This window comes from Homalodisca vitripennis, chromosome 4 (genome assembly GCF_021130785.1).
Source record: "Homalodisca vitripennis isolate AUS2020 chromosome 4, UT_GWSS_2.1, whole genome shotgun sequence".
NCBI classification, from domain to species: domain Eukaryota; kingdom Metazoa; phylum Arthropoda; class Insecta; order Hemiptera; family Cicadellidae; genus Homalodisca; species Homalodisca vitripennis.
Genome location: NC_060210.1, coordinates 188,785,815 through 188,805,254, shown reverse-complemented (window position 1 = coordinate 188,805,254; position 19,440 = coordinate 188,785,815). Strand labels below are relative to the sequence as shown.

At 35.8% G+C, this 19,440-nt stretch overlaps 1 protein-coding gene across 1 annotated transcript in view; it reads right to left on the bottom strand.

Annotated features, from left to right (window-relative positions):
• Nucleotides 1–3,401: 3,401 nt before the first annotated feature.
• Nucleotides 3,402–19,440, bottom strand: part of LOC124360798 (sine oculis-binding protein homolog) — a 52,924-nt gene continuing 36,885 nt past the window's right edge. The window contains 3 exon segments of the mRNA XM_046814701.1: nt 3,402–5,570; nt 5,573–5,995; nt 7,146–7,386. Coding sequence (XP_046670657.1) covers nt 4,898–5,570; nt 5,573–5,995; nt 7,146–7,386 — 1,337 coding nt within the window. The 3' untranslated portion in view covers nt 3,402–4,897.

The window sequence follows — 19,440 nt, the reverse complement described above, 5'->3', positions numbered from 1 at the left end:
GGCACCATGTTGGAAAGAAATGGTATATCAAGCTTGATAATGACATTAGCCAATATATTTATAATATAATGTTATACCAAATTTAATCTGGTGTTTGCATTTCATTTCCTAGTTCTCTGTGAAAAACTTTTTATAGGATTATTGTGTAGTCGATATTAAAAATTTGTTCAAGATCAACAAAATTGTTAATTACACAAAGTCTAGGAATTTTCTCTAGGTCTTATTTATAGTGGAGTTGTGAACTCGTTAAAAAGTTTCATAGGTCACCATATTGAAAGGAAATGCTGCTACTAGTTTATTATTAATTCAATTAATAACTGCACTACTTCATTTTGTATGTCAAAATAATGGTGAAATAATTTTTATTTTCAAATACAGTACAAAGAATAATCTACTTACATAATACAAATTTATTTTAAAATAATCTTATCAAGGTTATTAATTTTTTACTTAACTAAATTAAACATATTTTGTGTTTATTCATATTTAAATTATTTACATGTACCGTTACAGCCTCCTTAAAACTAAAAACAATTACTTTCTAATTTTAGAGTACTCAAAATATTTTATTAATTGTTTATACACAGATAGTGTAAAAACATGTCACAGTACTAAGATACTAAGTCAATGTTGAAGGGCTTAAAGAAAGTATAAGACAAAACAGAGTTTATATCATGAAAAATTCTTTTTCTTGTATATATTTGAAATTAAATGATCATATACAGGGTGTAACTGAAATACACTGACAAACTTCAGGGGGGTTCCTCGGTTTTAAAACAATCAAAAACGTTTCTATAAATGTATGTTCTTAAATGCATTGTTGCATTGTGTCCATCTGTTTGTGTTTTTTACATTAAAATCTTTTCTAAACAACTATGAAAGTAGAAAGTAAGAATTTCCAACATATGATAATCTAATAAAGATCGTCAATTTAAAAAAATAGTCAACAAAATTCAAAACGTCAGTTTATTAAAATCTTGGATGATAAATTTCTTAAAACCTTCTTCCTGTATAAAAAATGGACTAGAATAAAAAAGTGTTATAAATTTTATTCTAAAACAAACGGTACCTCATTTATTGAAACCCCTCAAGAGATAAACAAGTTGTGGCATTTTTCTTAACCTATAACATATTATATTTGCAAGTTTTTCTGTTTCAGAAAATTAAAATATTTTTCTTGTCTTAAAAGTTGATGTAAATATTTAGGCATTGTAAAAATAAAGTTATTTTGGGTAGAAAAAACATTAAATACAATAATTTTAATTAAATTTGAAAAACTACTAGATTAGCATAATATGTTGAAAGTTTTAACCTTTTAACTTTAATGGTTGTTTAGAAAAAAATTTGAATGTAAAAAACACAAACAGATGGACAGACAGAAAGCTATGCATTTTAGGACATACATTTATAGGAACTTTTTGCTTTGTTTTGAACCCAGTTACACCCGCATAAAAATAATGTTATTTTGGATTATTCCGTGAACATTTAATTTTACATAAGTGGAATATACAAAATGCTGCTAAAACAGAAGAGCATATTTGAAGGCTGACGGAGGGTGGATTAGCATAGTACAAGTGGGCGGGCCCGGTGGGGGCGGGGGTCGCCATTCATCGCCCGCCACTGCTCTCGGCAGGACAAGGAAGGGGTGGGGCGGTCAGCTGTTATCTTCAACCTTCTATGATATCTCTATCTTCTTTCTGTCTCATCATAGTACATAGGCTGTTCATTAATTTTAAACTGCTTTATGTATTTAATATATGTGTTTGTGGAAATTACTTACTCCAAAACCTGATGAAGGATCTTCTTTGTAGTATTTACTATTTTGGGTACTTTACTAACCTGTTTAAAACTTACCTTATAAATGTAAAATGTACCTTTATAATTAAATCACACTTTTACTTTTCAGAGGTCCTAATTTTTTAAATGAAGAACCATTAATACAAAAACTGTAATCTTTCAGAATCAATTCTATATTACTTTAATACATTCCAAATACAATGTTTTCATTAAGAGTGTCACAGCCATAACTTTCCTTAATCCTCGAACTATGTATTTTTTCCTCAGATGGCAGGTAGTGTTTTGTACCTGTACTTTAAACATTTTGTAAAAAATACATTTTTACTACAAAACCTACATGTGTATTACATAATTTTTTCAGAAAAATGTGGAGATATTGGTGGTATCAAAACATTATGCATAAAACATAAAAAATATGTGTATATATATATATATTATATATATATATATATATATATATATATCGTTTCAGAAAACATATAATGGTATCCAGGTTCTCTTCAAGAAAAATTATATGTATTGTAAAAACACAAATGGTACACTAAAGGCTAAATTTGTTACTATGTGTATGATTATTTCCAAAAATTATCAAAAAATATCATTCTCACACTAAATGTTTTCAAAATAAACCGAATGTAGAGAATTATGTACACTACAAAACAACAAATACATAAATAACCAATTTCTAATTTCTTTTATTTTTGAAAAGTGGTGGAACGTACCAAAATTTGTTACTATGGTACAATTATTTTCAAAAATTAACAAAAGAATATAATTTTTACACTAAATATTTTCAAAATATACAATAATTTAGCATAGTATAGCCTAAAATAAAACAATAAACCGACATAATAAACCATACCCAAGATATATCACTAATGGCTAGATGAAGACGATCTTTCTGGCAAGTTTTATGACGTCACTGTGACATCAGAACAGCAAAACAAATTTCACCATTGAAATTTGAAATCAGCAATTCTTTTTGTTGCCATTATAATGTTGATTGCCCCCCACAAGTCGATTCAGATCGACATAATACTGATTTTCAATTCTAGGGTTAATACAGAAAAGAACCATATTTACTAAAAGGGAACTCAGGTATAGTACATATATTGGGTCATTTTGTAAAAAGGCCTAAATGATAAAAACGGCTCAAGATAAAAATGTATTTTGTAATATCTATATGAGTTTTTTCACTTCATGGAATCACAATTTTTAATTATTTATTTATGACCTATGGAAACTATATTCTTCGGATGAAATATAGCTTAATGAAATACTACTTAAGGAAATTATATTTTTGTAAATAAAAAACATGTTATTCCCTACAATCTTTGAATTTGTAATTCGTCAACAAATTCATTCATCTTCAACCGTTTTCAATGTATCTGGTCGTAAGAAGCCTAAATAAATAAATAAAAAATAAATGGCAACAACTACTAATGAAGTTATCAAAATTAATTTATTTTTGTTTCCGTAATAAATATATCTTAGAGGGACTGTGAATAAAAGCATTTTAAAAATTATAAAATAATCCAATGGAACACTAACTACACCAGAAAGCAGAGGAGTATTTTATAAAGTCGGGCTAATAAATGAAAGTCTTTTTTTAAAGAGGTAACACATTTACTCTTAACTAAATTACGTAATATTAACATATTTGTAACTTTTATAATAAACACAATATTAAAAAAGGTATATAATAAATCTAATAACCTACCATTCAGGTACATAAGCAGTAACTAAACTAATTACATCGACGATACACAAAAGATACACACGATTCACAATCGGTTGGCAGTTGAAATATACCTCTAAGGAACGAATTAGAATTAAATGTACTAAGGATAATAAAATGTCATTTGGAAACCTACAATAAGCAATGGTCCATATAAACAACAAAGAAAGGTAAATTATTTTTTAATCATAGAGTTATAAAAGAGAAAATTAAGTTCAACAACATGTAGATAATATGTAATTTGTATTTTATCTACATACAAAAGTATGAAGACACAAAAGTTTTTATCAGTACTTTTTTCAGTATCCAAAATTTCAATTTGGATGTCATGAAAAATTATTTTTAATTAAAATTATTATGTTTGTAATCCTTAAGACAACTGTGATTACCACGACTGATTTAAATACTTAATAATCTTAAAAATAAATAACAAAATCGTACTCTGACAGTTTTTTACAAACAAACAATATATATGTATATAATAGCTAAACAATTTATATAATCTAAATATATAATTGAAAATATGACGTTTATCTGTTAATATGTCATATATAAAACCTTTAAGACTAAAAGAGGTAATATGACACTGTAAATTATTTAATTTATTTAATAAATTAGCATTTTAAGGTTTGACAAGTTTGTAACAATAAATAGTACAGGAAAATACCATTTAAATTTATGAAATTCAATACAATAATAAAGATAACAACTTAAATTATTTATTTTAAAATAAAAATCATTATTATATTGTTATAAATTAGTAATAACAATTTCAGTTAAAAGATCATACTGAGTTTTTACACGTTAAATTAGGTTGTGTTTATAAATTTGAAACACAATTTAGAGTGGACATCAAGAATTAATGTGATGTTTTAGTTGAAAAATATTTCATTTTTGGTAAATATGATAATACAACTCCCTTTAAACCTTGGATCTTGTTAGTACCCAAATATTATCAATTGTTCTATAAGGGTAAATTCATTATTTTGTCAAAACTTTACTTGTTAATTGTAGAATTCAAAAGTTAAATAGATGAAAATTAATTGTTACACTATAAATAATAACACAACATATAACATTGTTTTCAATTGTAAAATTAACAATTACATTTTTTGAAAAATAATATTGACTGCACACGTGTACTATTTTGTACAAAATGAGACTTCAACGTTTAAGTACCTTATAACAATTACTTCTTTATGCCGATTTGAATATTTTGTTTAATTAGGGTTCAACATAATTATTTTTACTATGATATCGGAACATGTTTTGATAGTAATACCTTTTCTAACATTTATTCAGATAATGTTCAAGGAATTTACAGTGAAGTTGAGGAGCTGAAGAAGATTAGTACCATAAATATCAGGCAGGAACAAATTTCTGCTTCCTGATGATATCATCCTCAGAAGAGAGGTCAGGCCTCTTGCGCTTCCTGGGGGGTGTGGAGAGGGGAGGGGATTGGGATGGAGGACTTTCAGGTTCTTGTTTGATATTGGGAGCTGCAGCACTACTTGTAGTTGAGTCTTCATCGGTTGGGCTCTTCTCTTCTTTCAACTTGAAGTCGGGTGGAATAGGTATGAGAATAGGAATAGGGATAGGAATGGGTACGAGAACTGGGTATGGCACCATCAATGTCGGTGGAGGGAGAAGTGACTGGGGTAACGGTGGTGGTGGCTGAGGGGGCCCAGGAAAGTTCAGTGGTGGGGGAAAGCTACGATTGAGAGGTAGTAAGGGAGGTAGATTATTTGTAGGTGTGGGTTTCCTGATCGGGTGTCTGGGCATGGGAAACCTAGCAGCAAATTCTGCGAGCACGTGGGGAGGAGGGAAGAATCCTGGGTTGAGGAATGGAGGTCGGTGAAGAGGATGGTCAGGTGGGAGCATCGGGTTGGGAGGGAGTGGGTATGGAGGAAGGGGAGGTATCAGGGGTGGAGGAGGATTTTTTGGAGGTGACCCACTGTTTGTGCTCCTCGGTGAGGAGGAATTTGTGTTGACTTCTACTTGAGGTGTGACTATAGGAGCTGAAACTCTCAAAGATCTCTTGTTTCGCACAATCCTTCTCGATTTAAAACCATTTTCTTTTCTTGAAGTTTTCTGAGGTGTAGTAACAAGTGCAGATTTCGGAGAGAAACAGTCAGATTTGTTGGTTTGAGGTCTTTTTCCGGAGATGGAGAAGAGGGAGGTGATACTTTGGTGGGGGTTGTTATCTCTATGATGGGAGAAGGAATTCTTTCAGGAGACCGAGACTTGGTGGAGTCAGGGGACTCAGAACGGCAGTCTCGCATCCAAAGCTCAGGAGTGATGAGAGTAGAGTTGGGGACCCCTGCTCCGCCCCCTGATGGCCCCACTGCCCCTGAGTTGGCCACTGCTGTACTGGTACCTGCAGGGTGGGGATGGAGCTGAAGATGAGCCTGAGTCTCCTTGCAGAAGATGTTCATTTTGTACTGATTCAGACATTTGTCACTGGAACAGATATTTCAATGCATGAGGCAATACATTTTTTACAAGTAAGCTCAAAAGTTTCAAACAAAATCAAATTAATAAAAGTTAATTCAAACTATGTTGTATTTCAAAGCAACACTTCCCTAAACACACACAGTACAGAAATTAATTTTTTAATAAATAATGAAAATGCCTAATTTGGATTGCTTTGTTTTTATGCAGTCACTCATTCATTAAGGATCTAACAGAGTCTTCTTAAAGTCGTGTTGTATGTCTGTCTGTTCTTCATTCCTAGAAACGTCCTAGAGACTTGAAACTGGGTTAATAGGTTCCTTTTACCCCCAGGAAGAATTCTCTTGATTTTAGTGTTGCAAAGTCAAAATAAAGGTAAAAAAGGAAGTAATATAATCATGAAGGAAACAGGATTTTTCCGGACATTTGCCATCGTTCAGTGAAACAAGAAAACAGTAACACTACGTTTCGAGATCTGCAATCTGATCTCTTCTTCAGGTAAAGAACTAACCTAATACATAATTACAAACTAGGTTAAAATAAACAAATCTTACTAAAGCGTTGTGGCACGCCTAAGTCAGGAATCACAACCTACATGTTTTTGTCAACTTCACTAACACTTTGTAACAAAATTGTATTAAGTGCATGTCTTTAGTGTTAGTGAAGTTGACAAAAACATGTAGGTTGTGATTCCTGACTTAGGCGTGCCACAATGCTTTAGTAAGATTTGTTTATTTTAACCTAGTTTGTAATTATGTATTAGGTTAGTTCTTTACCTGAAGAAGAGATCAGATTGCAGATCTCGAAACGTAGTGTTACTGTTTTCTTGTTTCACTGAACGATGGCAAATGTCTGGAAAAATCCTGTTTCCTTCACAATCCTTCCATCGTCAAAAATAACCTTCAAACAATATAATCATAGTCCCTGTTGATTTTGGCATCAAAAGGTCAAATGGCAGTAAAGTTGCAATAACCAAGGAAATTTTACAGACAGTTCGGTGAAGACTATCATTACTTTCTTTCGAATCCTTCAATACTCCTTTTCCTAGGTAAGGATATTTTCTACATCAACTTATGTTCAATCGACTTATTAATGGAAGTTAGGGTGTATGATATTTAGCACAAATCAGTATTCCGAGCTTCCAAAGCTGTGGTCTCACCTACAGAACTGTAGCTGATGGTCGCCATCTTGGAAGTCCACATAGTTGACGGTGTGGCGGACATGTCGACACCAGTCGCATGTCTTGTTACGCTTGAAGCTGGCACGGCGACACTGGGTGAAGCAGACCTCCGAGCAGAATGCCTTGGATCCCCGTGGAGTGGAAGTCTTGAAGGCGAACTGTTTGGCAGGACCCACTTTACGGCACCAGGCACATGACAGACATCCTGCCGGCACTGCCACTGCAACAGCAGGAAGTGGAGTTGAAAAGTAGAAAGCAAAGAAGGAACTGACAAGTCAGCATTCTTGGAACTCTCGAAAACAGAATGCAGATTTCTTTGCTGAAAGTAGGTCAAATACCACGAATCTTATTTCTATGAGATGCCTGAGCTTACAATCCCAGTAAGGTGGTTGAAGTTGTTTCTATTTCTAGCCTTATAACGCACTCTGAATTCGTTTGAAGGGTCTACTAAGAGTCTCAATGAAATATGTTTCAATGAATTTTCACAAAATTCCTCTTAGATTTATAGCAGCACAAGTAAATACAGTTGTATCCGAAATAATTTATTTTTACAGCTACATTATGACTGTTTTTAACCTTTCATAGCTTGATTGTTTTACTGTTTTTACTTGATATATTCGAAATGGTGACCCCTATTAGACTAAAACTACCTTACTAAGGATCAAGTCAATCTCAGTATACTTTTATCCCCATCTGCTGTACTGAGCATAGACGCAGTTGAGTGAAAGATCGAAGCTGACTGGCGTATGTAGGTGAGACCTTTACAAATGATATTTCATTATTGATATAAAAAGTCCGTTATTTATATTAAAAGTCCAATATTCAAACTACGTCCTTCAAAGCCATCCCTTCCGTTTACGGGTCAACTAACATTGACTGTGGTGCACAAGTCACTCAAGGTACTAAGGCATGTGGCACATTTGAGAAACATTTAAGAAGTCATCAGTGCCAATCTGGTGGATCTGTTCTAAAATAATTTGAAAACAAAATAAACTTTCATAAAATGTTGGTTTGGGACTTTCTGACTTCAAAATTCTTCAAACTATACCAACAAGAAGACTATTCATAAAACCTTTAGAATGCATCTCGATTAAAGGCTGGCAAGGAATGACCACGTTCAAATATGTGCAAAACATTCCTAAGGAATTTGTGTCCTGAGGAATTTGACCAAGTATTGCACTATTCCAATACTGATTATGGCTTGGTAAAACGTATGGCTTGATAAAATCTAATCTATCCTCATCCCATGTATGTTGGCGCTATTTGGTGAATCTTACTGCCTTGAGAATTTTAGACTTCAACAAGTACAGCATTTAGACTTATTACCAAACTGCTGTTTAAAGAGACATTTACAAATATATCACTAGAAGAGCTAGTGTTGAACATAATTACAAAACTCGAGGGAAGGGAAACCGAAATCACAGAATGGTAATTAAAAGTCACCTTTCTTCAAGTCAAAAGTAGGTGTTCTTATTGCCACGAGTTTATCGCAGTACGTCAAGAGTAGTCCAGTGCCTCAGGCATTTAAGATTAAAAGGCGTTAATGAAGGACAGATCTCACAACTCAACTGGTAGATCATAAAAGAGAGAACTGCCAAGAAACGGCGGTAAGATTGAGCAATTGTCAGAGAGAATTGTAAATGTTATCATACAAACGTAGAATATTGTCAAAATACTATAAAAAGTGAATTTGATTCTGATCTTTCCCGATTTACTCCTGTTTTGCAACAGCTTAGAATTTTCTTTCTCATTGTTCATCATGAGGAAGAAAATGTTGAAATTTTATATAAGACGCCTCACAATAACATTATTATTAAATAACTATCTGATACGACTCCTTCCTTTAAAACCTTAAATTTGAAATCCATAATCCTCATTCGACACGTTACGTTTTCATCACTCATGACACAAATATCTAACGGCACTTTCAAGTTTTAGGTTATCTGTCAATTCCTCCCCACATCGTCTCTTTTTGTGGATAGGCATAATACGAACACATTCTTTGTACAATACAGTAAGGTACTCGTACCATTGAATGCATTAACATTTTCTTGTGGCAGATATATCATTACAATTTTTTATAGTAAAGTGTACTGTTACGGCCAATTAAATTTCTTACGTTGGCATCTCTGACACACGAGAAGGAACAGCTGATAAGCACTGCCAGAGCCAGATGGGGCTTGCCGTTGTAGTTCGAGTCCGCCTCTACCATTAGTTGAGTTTTTAATTGCTGCCAGATCCGGTGTCGGTGATGGTGTTCTATTTCAATTTGTTCGCGCTCAGTCACTCTATACGCCCATTATTCCCGGAGGCAAAAAGTTTAATTAGCATTCAGCAAGTCTGGCTGATTATACTGTGCTAATTGTCAGCGGACACTATTGCGCACTTTCGCTGCTCGGTTGTCTACTTTTGGTAAGAAAAATGTCGATGTTAGATTCCAATATAACTCGTTTTTTCGTGACTCAATTTATTTATATTTTGATTGTTTTATAATAGTTTGTGGTTTATTAGCAGAATAAACTATATTTTTTGGCAGTCTTATATTTAAAAAAGGTTTGTTCATCAGCTGATGTACGAGAATTGTTTGAGAAGCCGAACAAGCAAAATTTTACAGGTTAGTTCAAGAATGCCATTGTAACCTTCAACTTATAGTATAACTAATTGTAAACTAAAATCTAGAGTAATACAATATTGGGGTAAAGATTAACGGTAAAGATTAACGATAAGTCAATACTGCGGCTGGGCAATGAAAAGAAATGTAAATTATAATCACAGACGCAGCTTCAACCAACATTGACAACTTGCAGCCGAGATGGCCTACATTTCATTATTGATCTGTCAGGCCCGAGATAAATATTCCATTAAATATTCTCTACCACTCCATGACGCGGTAAAGTTACGTCTCTCTCTCACACACACACACGCACACACACAGTCTATCTTTGCTACCACAGCGCGGACCTCCTCGCCAGTAAAGTCGTCTTGTGAGAACCCAATAATTACTGGCTCCTCCCCAAGCCTAATAACAGACGCTACTTCCCAACTCCTTTCTTGGTCGGTCACTGCTCTTCCCGACCGGCAACTCCCAGCAAATTGTAGCCCTTGTCCCTCCCCGGCATGTCCGAACCAAACTGACAGTGCAATGGCGCTTCACTGTACAATACATGCCGTTCTGGTGATACTATAACTACACCAAACTGATTTAGGCTTAATACTAGTTTATACAACTTATACTGAATATACACATATTATTTGTATTGGCATTTCCAGGACGTTTAACCCCAGTAGGGCAATTCACTGACATCTCACTTAAAAATAAAAAGAAAGAGTCCACTTTTAAACCTTATTCTGTCCGTCCTCGTGGGCCACTGGCCTGTGTGATGATCTTATCAAACAAGATAAGGGCAAGATTCGACTCAGTACAATGTCGCTGGTACTGATAAAATAAAAATGCTAAAACTGGATATGAGCCTTTCACTATCTCTAGTTCAAATGTTCAGATCTTAAGTCCTACGTCTTATTCGGCCATCGGCACTCCCAAACAAACAAGCACGAATATCTTGAATCAAACAGTAGTATACAAGGGTCAGATTCCGTTATATGCCCCTAACGCTTAAACTTTTTTCAGTGAACCTAGAGCATTATAAAACGATGTAGTTGAGTAACAGAACTAACATTCCATCAATCAACAAGCATTTCCAGGTATTGCGGTCGGTATTGTTGTCGCTGTTATCTTATCTTTCTCGAGAATCCCGATTACGGCAGGCCGCGCGGCATTACATGATTATTTACGTTTTTTACACGGTACATAATTGCCTTTCCATTACAATTTAATTTATATTTCTGATCAGCCCCTCTAGAATTTGATATTTTACTGATAGGTACTATCTCGAGGGATGTTTTTCTTTTGTTGACATCAGCGCCTTCGGTGCTGGCCTGCGCTGATGGCCGTAGGCACTCGCATTTTGGGTGGCGGAGTGTGATCAAAATAAAAAAAGTTTTGTGTGTTTTTTAAAGATTTTAGTTTTTGTTTGGTAATGTTTGTTTTTGTTTAATTTTTGTGTTTGGTGAAATGTAGGGACGTGGTCGATATAATACGTAAGTACTCTTTTTTTCTTAGCTAGTAACCAATTGTAATTCAATATAATCATCCGTAAATGAAAAATTAGCGTCGAGGGCATAATGTTAGTTCTGTTACTCAACTACATCGTTTTATAACGTTCTAAGTTCATTGAAAAAGGTTTAAGCGTTGGGGGCATATAACGGAATCTGACCGTATACAAGTAAAAGATACATAATTTAAACGTCATTGGTGAAAAATATCGCTTCACTCCAGAGTATGAAAACCAAATTGAGTTTTAATCCAGTGAAGAGCCATTTACGTAAGCTGCATGTGCATCGTCGATCAACAACACAGGTGATCTATACAGTCGACTTTAAATAAATAAGGATAAAATAAATAAGGACTTTATTTTGGAGCGGTTTTCAACAATAATTGCTGGTTTACAAAACGACTCATGTCTTATTATAGTTCTTAAAAAATTAAAAGCTTATTTTATAGTTATTAATAAATAAAAACATAATATTAGACATACAGTTATATATGGCTATATCACCTTGTATTGTACATTAAATACTTGTATATATTTTCTTTGTATGTCGTTTCAGATACACCCTGGCCTGTTACGCTGGAGGACAGTTCATTATATAATTTGGGAGCAAAGTACGCAAATCGCTTTCTTTCAAATTCACGGCGAACGCGAGGCATCTCCAACACTTGATCCTGTCTAGTACTGCGAGATCGGACTTGAGACCTGCTTTTTAGTTTTTCTCTCAGATATCCCGGCCTTGCCAGTGGTCAGGATTCTGTAAACCAGGCATAAGGAGCGCAGGGTACAAGTATCAGCTACAGTCAACAAACCCAGCGATCGTCGAGCCTCCGAAACATGGTCAAACCTTCTTAAACCACATACATACCTTACACACATATTTTGGACCCTCTGTAATTTTTCTAAATCTCCTTTAGACACAATGTTGCCATAGACAGGGAGGCAATAATCGATTACAGAGAGCACAAGAGCCCGGACAAGGCGAAGCCTGGTCTCTCTAGGAAACATGTGCCTATGCTTGTATAGCATTCTCAGTCGACCAAGTGTTCGCCGGCAAAACAGCACTTACATGACCAGATAGTTGTGAGGCCACTATCAAGCATGAGGCCCAAGAGCTTTGAGGATTCACACTCCTTCAGTTCTGACACTGCCAAGCAACACCTCACCCACTGTCTCCGAACCCACATTGGAAGGAATCGACAACACACTACACTTTTCCTTGTTCAGTTTAATCCCATGCCTCTCAGACCAATCATGGACAATGCTTAAGTCAGCATTCAAAATGGAAAACTGCTGAGTCAGCTCTTCCGGCTTCATATGAAACACACAGTTGAGCATCATCAGCGTATGAATACAAGCGACTATGTTGCAAGTCTGAACCCATAGTGGCGGAGGAAAACAGGGTGAATAGAATGGGCCCAAGGCAACTTCCCTGTGGAACACCAGCAACTCTACTTAAAGATGAGGAGGAAATCCATCCCAATTTTTAACCTTTTGTCTCCTATTCACCAAATTGAATCAAACCAAGAAACTCACCTTCTGGTCGAAAACCATAAAAATGCATGACAGCCAACAACATCCTGTGGTCTATTGAGTCGAATGCATGTGAAAAGTCCAGCATTGCAAGAAGAGATGATTTCTTATCCGCCCTTGCGTGAAGCAACTCGTCACAAACGAGCAACAGCGCAGTTGCAGTGCTATGGTCCTTCCTGAACCCAGACTGTAAGGCTGGAATGATATTCTCCGACTCCAGAAATTGTACCATTTGTGAAACAACCAGAGCTTCTCCATTATCTTCGACAGGGCAGGCAATACCCGAAATTGGACGCAGCTCGGATACAGATGAAGGTGCTTTGACTTTGGGAAGAGGCAGTACAATTGCCTCCTTCCATGCATCCGGAAAAAGTGGAAGTGGCCAATGACTGGTTAGCTAAATGTGTTATGGCATCAATACAATACGGACTTATCATTTTAATCATTTTTATTGATATGCCATCAGCTCCAACTGCCTCTGATGTGATGCTATTCAAAGCCTCCTGCACCTCTCTCCTTGTAACACTCCTGAAATAGAAATCACAAGTGACACTCTCTGATTTGTTTCTTTCATAGAACTGTACGCAATCATCATTTGCCATGATACCTAAGCCCATACTAACGAAATACTTATTGATTTCTTCCAAATCTTTTACAAAGTTGGGTATGGCTGGATCGAATGGATCAGTGACACCAATTGTCCTTATTTTAGTCCAAAAAGTCTCTAGAGCTTTTAAATTTCTCCATTTCAGTTCTAAAATAATTTTGTTTTGATCGTCTTATTTCATTGTTGAGCATATACTAACCTTACAATATGTTTTTTTACAAGTTTCATTTCCTGTAGATAGCATTTTCTTCTTATAATAATCTTTTTCTATGGTTAGTTGAATGATTTGTTTATTTCTCCATGGAGATTTCTTTCTGGTCACTCTCTTATGTACTAGAGGTGCATTTTCATTAAAAACTTTGAATAATAGCAGAATTAATAAAATCTAGAATGTCATCTACATTGTTCATAGACATAGCATCTTCCCACCTAATACTGGACGTACAATGTATCATCTTGTCAATGTCAAATCGGGAGAAGTCACGATAAGTAATAAATCTAGGAGGCCTTCTCGATTTTTTTGTTTTTATATCGACATATGTCATCTTGTGATCAGATACTCGAAACACCTCTTGAGTCATAGATGGTTGACATATCCACGACGTCACACTGTACGTATTTAACATTGCTATTTACAATAATGTGATCAATCAAAGTTGCACAGGTTTTAGTAACCCTTGTAGCAACTTTAACCAACTGAGTCACCTTCAAGGCTCTTAAAGAGTTTATTTGCAAAGCGGGTCTCTGGGGATGATAAATCTAACAAGTTAATATTCAAGTCACCCATTACAACAATATTATCTGCGTACTGGGCCATATCATAAAATACAAAGTGGAGAGCGGGCTCTAGACAAGTGTAAGGCATATCTCCTGGTCTGTACATAATGCAAATACAGAAAGATTCACTTTTTACACTTCAATATTCCACAAATATGCTCTGGAAAATTACAATCTTCAAATTGAAGTGATTTCAGCGAAAATTGTAGGGCAGTTCTTCACATATAGTGCCACTCCACCACCTCTGGAGGCAACTGCATTTCCCTTTCTGTCGCTCCTAAACAATGAATATCCACTCATCGCAAACTCATCAGAAGATTTACTTTCATTCAGCCAAGTTTCCGAAACACAAAAACATCCAGGTTTAAATCCTCTACCACGGCACGCATCTTTTCGAAGCCCGTGGAAAGAGAGTTCATATTTAGATGTGCTCCTTTACGACAATTGCCGTTCCAGGATATTGAACTTTAAGCCTTGACAGCAATTCGAAACCACATTTGAAATTACAATAATGACTGAAGTGGAATCAATGACATCAGTCAATCAAAATAATTTGAACTTCGATTAAGCAACTCATGTTACAAATGCGCGGTATTCAATTGCAAAGTAAAAAGTAAAGAATCCAACATTCTGAGGAAGGCCTGACGACTTAAAATAGAATGTTTGGTTGATTGCGCATGATTATAATAAGTGTGAATATAACTACATAAATGGGTAAATAATAATTATTATTATTGCATAATTAATCTAGTACGTTCTATGCAATGTTCTCAAAGTCCTTATGCGATAAAACAACATTATTGTCATCGTCATAGAACAACACCTGGACTGGACTCCAAGCAGCTTTTGGGTGAGTTTGAACCCTTTTCTTTTATTAATTCTGTTCTTTATTTTTGTATTTATTAATACCTCCACCCCACCTGACGAAGAGGATAGATTCCAATCCACGAAACGTTGTGTTATACCTTTCGTAATATATAACGATGGCGAGTGTCCGAAATCCTCTTATCCTTTCAAATCTTCCATCGTCAATAAAAAACTTTAAACAAAGAATTATTATCGTTTCAGCAAAAGCTTGTTACAGTTTAAAATGTCACAGGCCATTGCACAACTTCGTTATCAATAGGTGAAATTATAATTATGCCAAAAGCAAACTTGACGCTTGTAAATAATTATCAACTCAGTCAGCAAATTCAGAAAATGAGAACTTATCAACCGCCAGTTTTACCATTCAAAGTGATTCTCTTAATGACAAAAGATTATGTTCACCATTATCCGAGTTAAAACGCAAAACGTATCGATACTCTGAATAAACGAAGATGGCGCAGTCTGTCTCATTTAAAAATGTCTCGAGTTACTTAATAAAGTATAAAATCATTAGTATAATGAGCGGCGTGGCGCGGCGGACTGATATCGGAGCCGATCAGCTGGGAGAGGACGCGGCGAGGGGGTGGTGAGGGGGGTGACACATGACGCTGACATTTCATCCCTTCTTATCACAAAGCCGGAGTGACACACTAAACCCTCAATCCCCGTCATTATTGAAAAACGATACTTGTTGTCTTTCATCAGTCAGTCTTTGTATCTGGCCAGAAATGTGACGCTGTCCTTTCTCGTCTGTCTGTACCCTGGTGTTGCGCTCTAAAGTCGAGTTCTTTACAGTCAGCTTCACGTGAAACTGTGTACTGGATATCAACCGTTTTCCGATTCTTGTCCAACCCTTAATCTCTTGTTCTCACCACTTGACCTTACTGACCATTCCTTGTTATCTAATTCTTATCCGAAGAGTCAAGCTCTGAACTCTTCGGATACTTTTAGGATTTGGGCTAGGATTAGTAGCCGTAGCTTAGGGCAAGGTTGCGACTCTCTCAGCCGAGAGGTCACGAGTTCTATTCCCGGGGAGATCAATAAAAATTTGCAATTGGGTTTGGGTAGCTTCCCTGAAAATCGTTTGTTACAGCCAATTGAAAAATGCCAAAGGTGTTAAAAGAACCCATGAAAGAGAAGTTGCATTCCATTTTAGTCAAATACAAATATGGTTAATGACAACTGTCAATGAAATATCACTAATTAATTGTTCCTATATGTTGAAATTTTACACTTGCAAATAGAATAATCAAAGATTTTGTTATCAATTCTTAAGGGGTTTTAAAGCCTTTAGAGTCCTTTCCCCTCATATGATTAAGGAAATTTCCAATGTTTAACTGCTTTTAATGTATTTGACTTCTTACCTTCGCTCCTCTTTAAATATCCAAATATAAACTATATAGCCAAATGATATGGTTTTTTCATAGACTGCACAGAAATTCATATTATCTCTAATATCCTCGTTAAGAAAGAAGATTTCCATTCCAAATACTGAGCACAACCTCGCTAGCTCATTACGCTGGATACCTTGGACGTATCCTAGGCCTTTACGTAGGTACCGTAGACTAATAGTAAGGTAGTGACTCTCTAATTGTAGGTCACAGGTGCAATCCTCCTGTGGGTCAATCAATTTTCAAAGTGGTTAGTACTGGATCTAGGGGAAATATTCCAGTAGAGTCAAAACGAGTAGTCGGCTGGGGGCAGGAGTTACAGAAACCCAAGCCGAGATCAGTAATATAGCCACAATGTAGGCTACACTAGTAGTCCGCCTATACCAGTGGTTAGTACTGGATCTAGGGGAAATATTCCAGTAGAGTCAAAACGAGTAGTCGGCCGGGGGCAAGAGTTACAGAAACCCAAGCCGAGATCAATAATATAGCCACAATGTAGGCTTGGATTACAGGCGAGTGGAGCGGGAGCACGTCGGCTCTCGGCTTTCCGCCCAAAATACCCGGACACCCGGCACGGGCACGCGGCTTACGGTTACCTTACAGTACGACTCCAATGCCAGCACTAAATATTCACTTCTATGTTCTTTACATTGAATGAATATCTGTCTCGTGGATCACTTGGAATGGTCAGGCGTATTATTAACATCATAAGATGTATGTGACATACTTCTTTGCAATACTCAATTATTAATCGAAGTAACTGAGTGTTGAAGATACTATGGATCATTTGGAGGATTTTCGAAGGAGAATACACCCTAAATGTTTGTCAAAGATCTCCCATTCTCGTCTCATAAAGTAGAAATAGGCTAATGTAGAATTCATGGTGTTTGAATTCTTTCAAAAATTAAAAAAAAACCAGGTGGATATTACGCAATGAAATATTGTTACATGAAATGCCATAATTGCGGCTGTCTCCTCTAGGTCTGCCCTAGGAAGAGAACTGATAGATTCGAATGTATTGCATAGCCTATGCATTTTTCACTTGACGTAGCCTACATCGAAATAACTAACGTGGGCTACCTAATGATAAGAAATATCAATTTTTAATTTTTGTCGTTAAACATTATTAGTTATGACGACATTATAAAGTTGGTTTTCCGTCTTACACAGCGTCGAAACATTGCTTACACAATTACGAGTAAAATCCGAATTAGAATAATGATAATTTGCCTAGTTATCACATGGTTGTAAATGTAAATAATACACAATGTAATGTTTTTACTGTTTTATGGGTGACTTAAATGGTGAATGGTTGCTATATAATTAGCAAATCGAGTAGTATGTTACATACTTGGACGCTAAGTATAAGTTTAATGAGTAAATTAGGCAGACTGATTCTTATAAGAGTCTACTAGTCTGAACTTCATCGTAGCGAGGTGTAAAGCTGCAGCTCTCTAACCGACAGATCACGGGTTCGATACTCGAGGAGGTCAATACAAATTTGCAAACTGGTCAGGACTGTTTTCCCCTAAACGTTTAATGTAATCCATTAAAGTCATGTTAGCGTAGAAAAAGTACCAAAAACCCCCTTAAAATAGCCAAATAACCGATTAAAATAAACCACAAGGATTAATATTTCAATCAATCTTCAACAAGCACGGGTGACCTGGATAAGGAAGGCTTTATGTCGTCAAAAGGATTACTATGATTATTTAATAAATTACGAGTAATATACGGAATCAAAGAAGGAAAATTGACCAAAGAGAGCCAAAGATAACATGAAGGAAGTTGGTATAACTTACACCCAATTCATACACGTATTGCTATTGGTGGTAGGATTTCCAGGAACTGTCCAGCCCTGGTAGCTCTGACGGCCATCTTGTTTCAATCAAGTTCTTGGCTGCTTCGGAAATTCCGACGTTGATTTCTCCAAAATGTGAAACATTTGTCCAATTCTACGTTTTGAAGCGACCAGAGTTCGAGGAAAGTGATAGTGCATGACAACATTATGTCTGTTAGTACCTAAAAATATCCTAGCCTCCCTGAAATTCTAACCTCAAGGAAAACTGGGATACAGGTCAAAGCCTTCAATTTCGTTCACTCAATTTTTAAAATGAAACTTTTCAAAAAACCCGAAAGTCCGTGAAACTGAAACAACAATGGTTGCTATTGATTACAAAATATATTTAACATTAACAAAAACCAATGCCTACAAATTTGGAATTCTAAGAGATGCAAAGCAATTTTTCAGAACAGAAAAGGATCCGATGGATCGTGTCAAGTGTCGAGTTGTACACGGCTCAACAAAGTGCACAGTACAGTAACAGGACCCTAGTGTAGGGAGGGTGTGTAGGGGGAGGTTTACTGTGTCGTGAAGGGATGAAGTTGCAGTGTCATGTGTTGGATCTTCATACACTCACCCCTGTATCTCTCCGGGATGATCAGTTTACATGTATGGTTTGTTAAATGTACGTGTTACAAGTTGAAAATAATGTGGAATTTGTTAAATCGTACTTAAATTATTCCGAAAAAGGCGTCTATTTAAATGTCGGGTGATATTTTTCAGGCGTCTATTTAAATGTCGGGTGATATTTTTCAAGTCAAAGGATGCGTAATTGCAAAATTACGTCATTGTAATTTTGCAATTGCTTTTTACATTGTGTTAAATATAATGTGTTTAAAATCGATTGTGAGATTATTCTGGAATAGAAAACTAAATGGTTTCCTCGCAAAACCAACCCCCAAGAATAGTTTTAAGGGTGTGCTGCAATTTGATGGTATTGGGTTGATAATATTTTTTTTAATCGCTATAAATCCAAAATATTTTCAAGCGTAAAATTGTAGTTGCTTGGCAATGGGAGTGCCGATGGCCGAGTGGTCTAAGACGTTGGTCTTTGAGTCTGAGTTAGAGATAGCGCAGATTCGAATCCTGTCTGTGACCGTTGCACTTTTTATCAGTACCATCGACCTTGTACTGTATCGACTCTCCC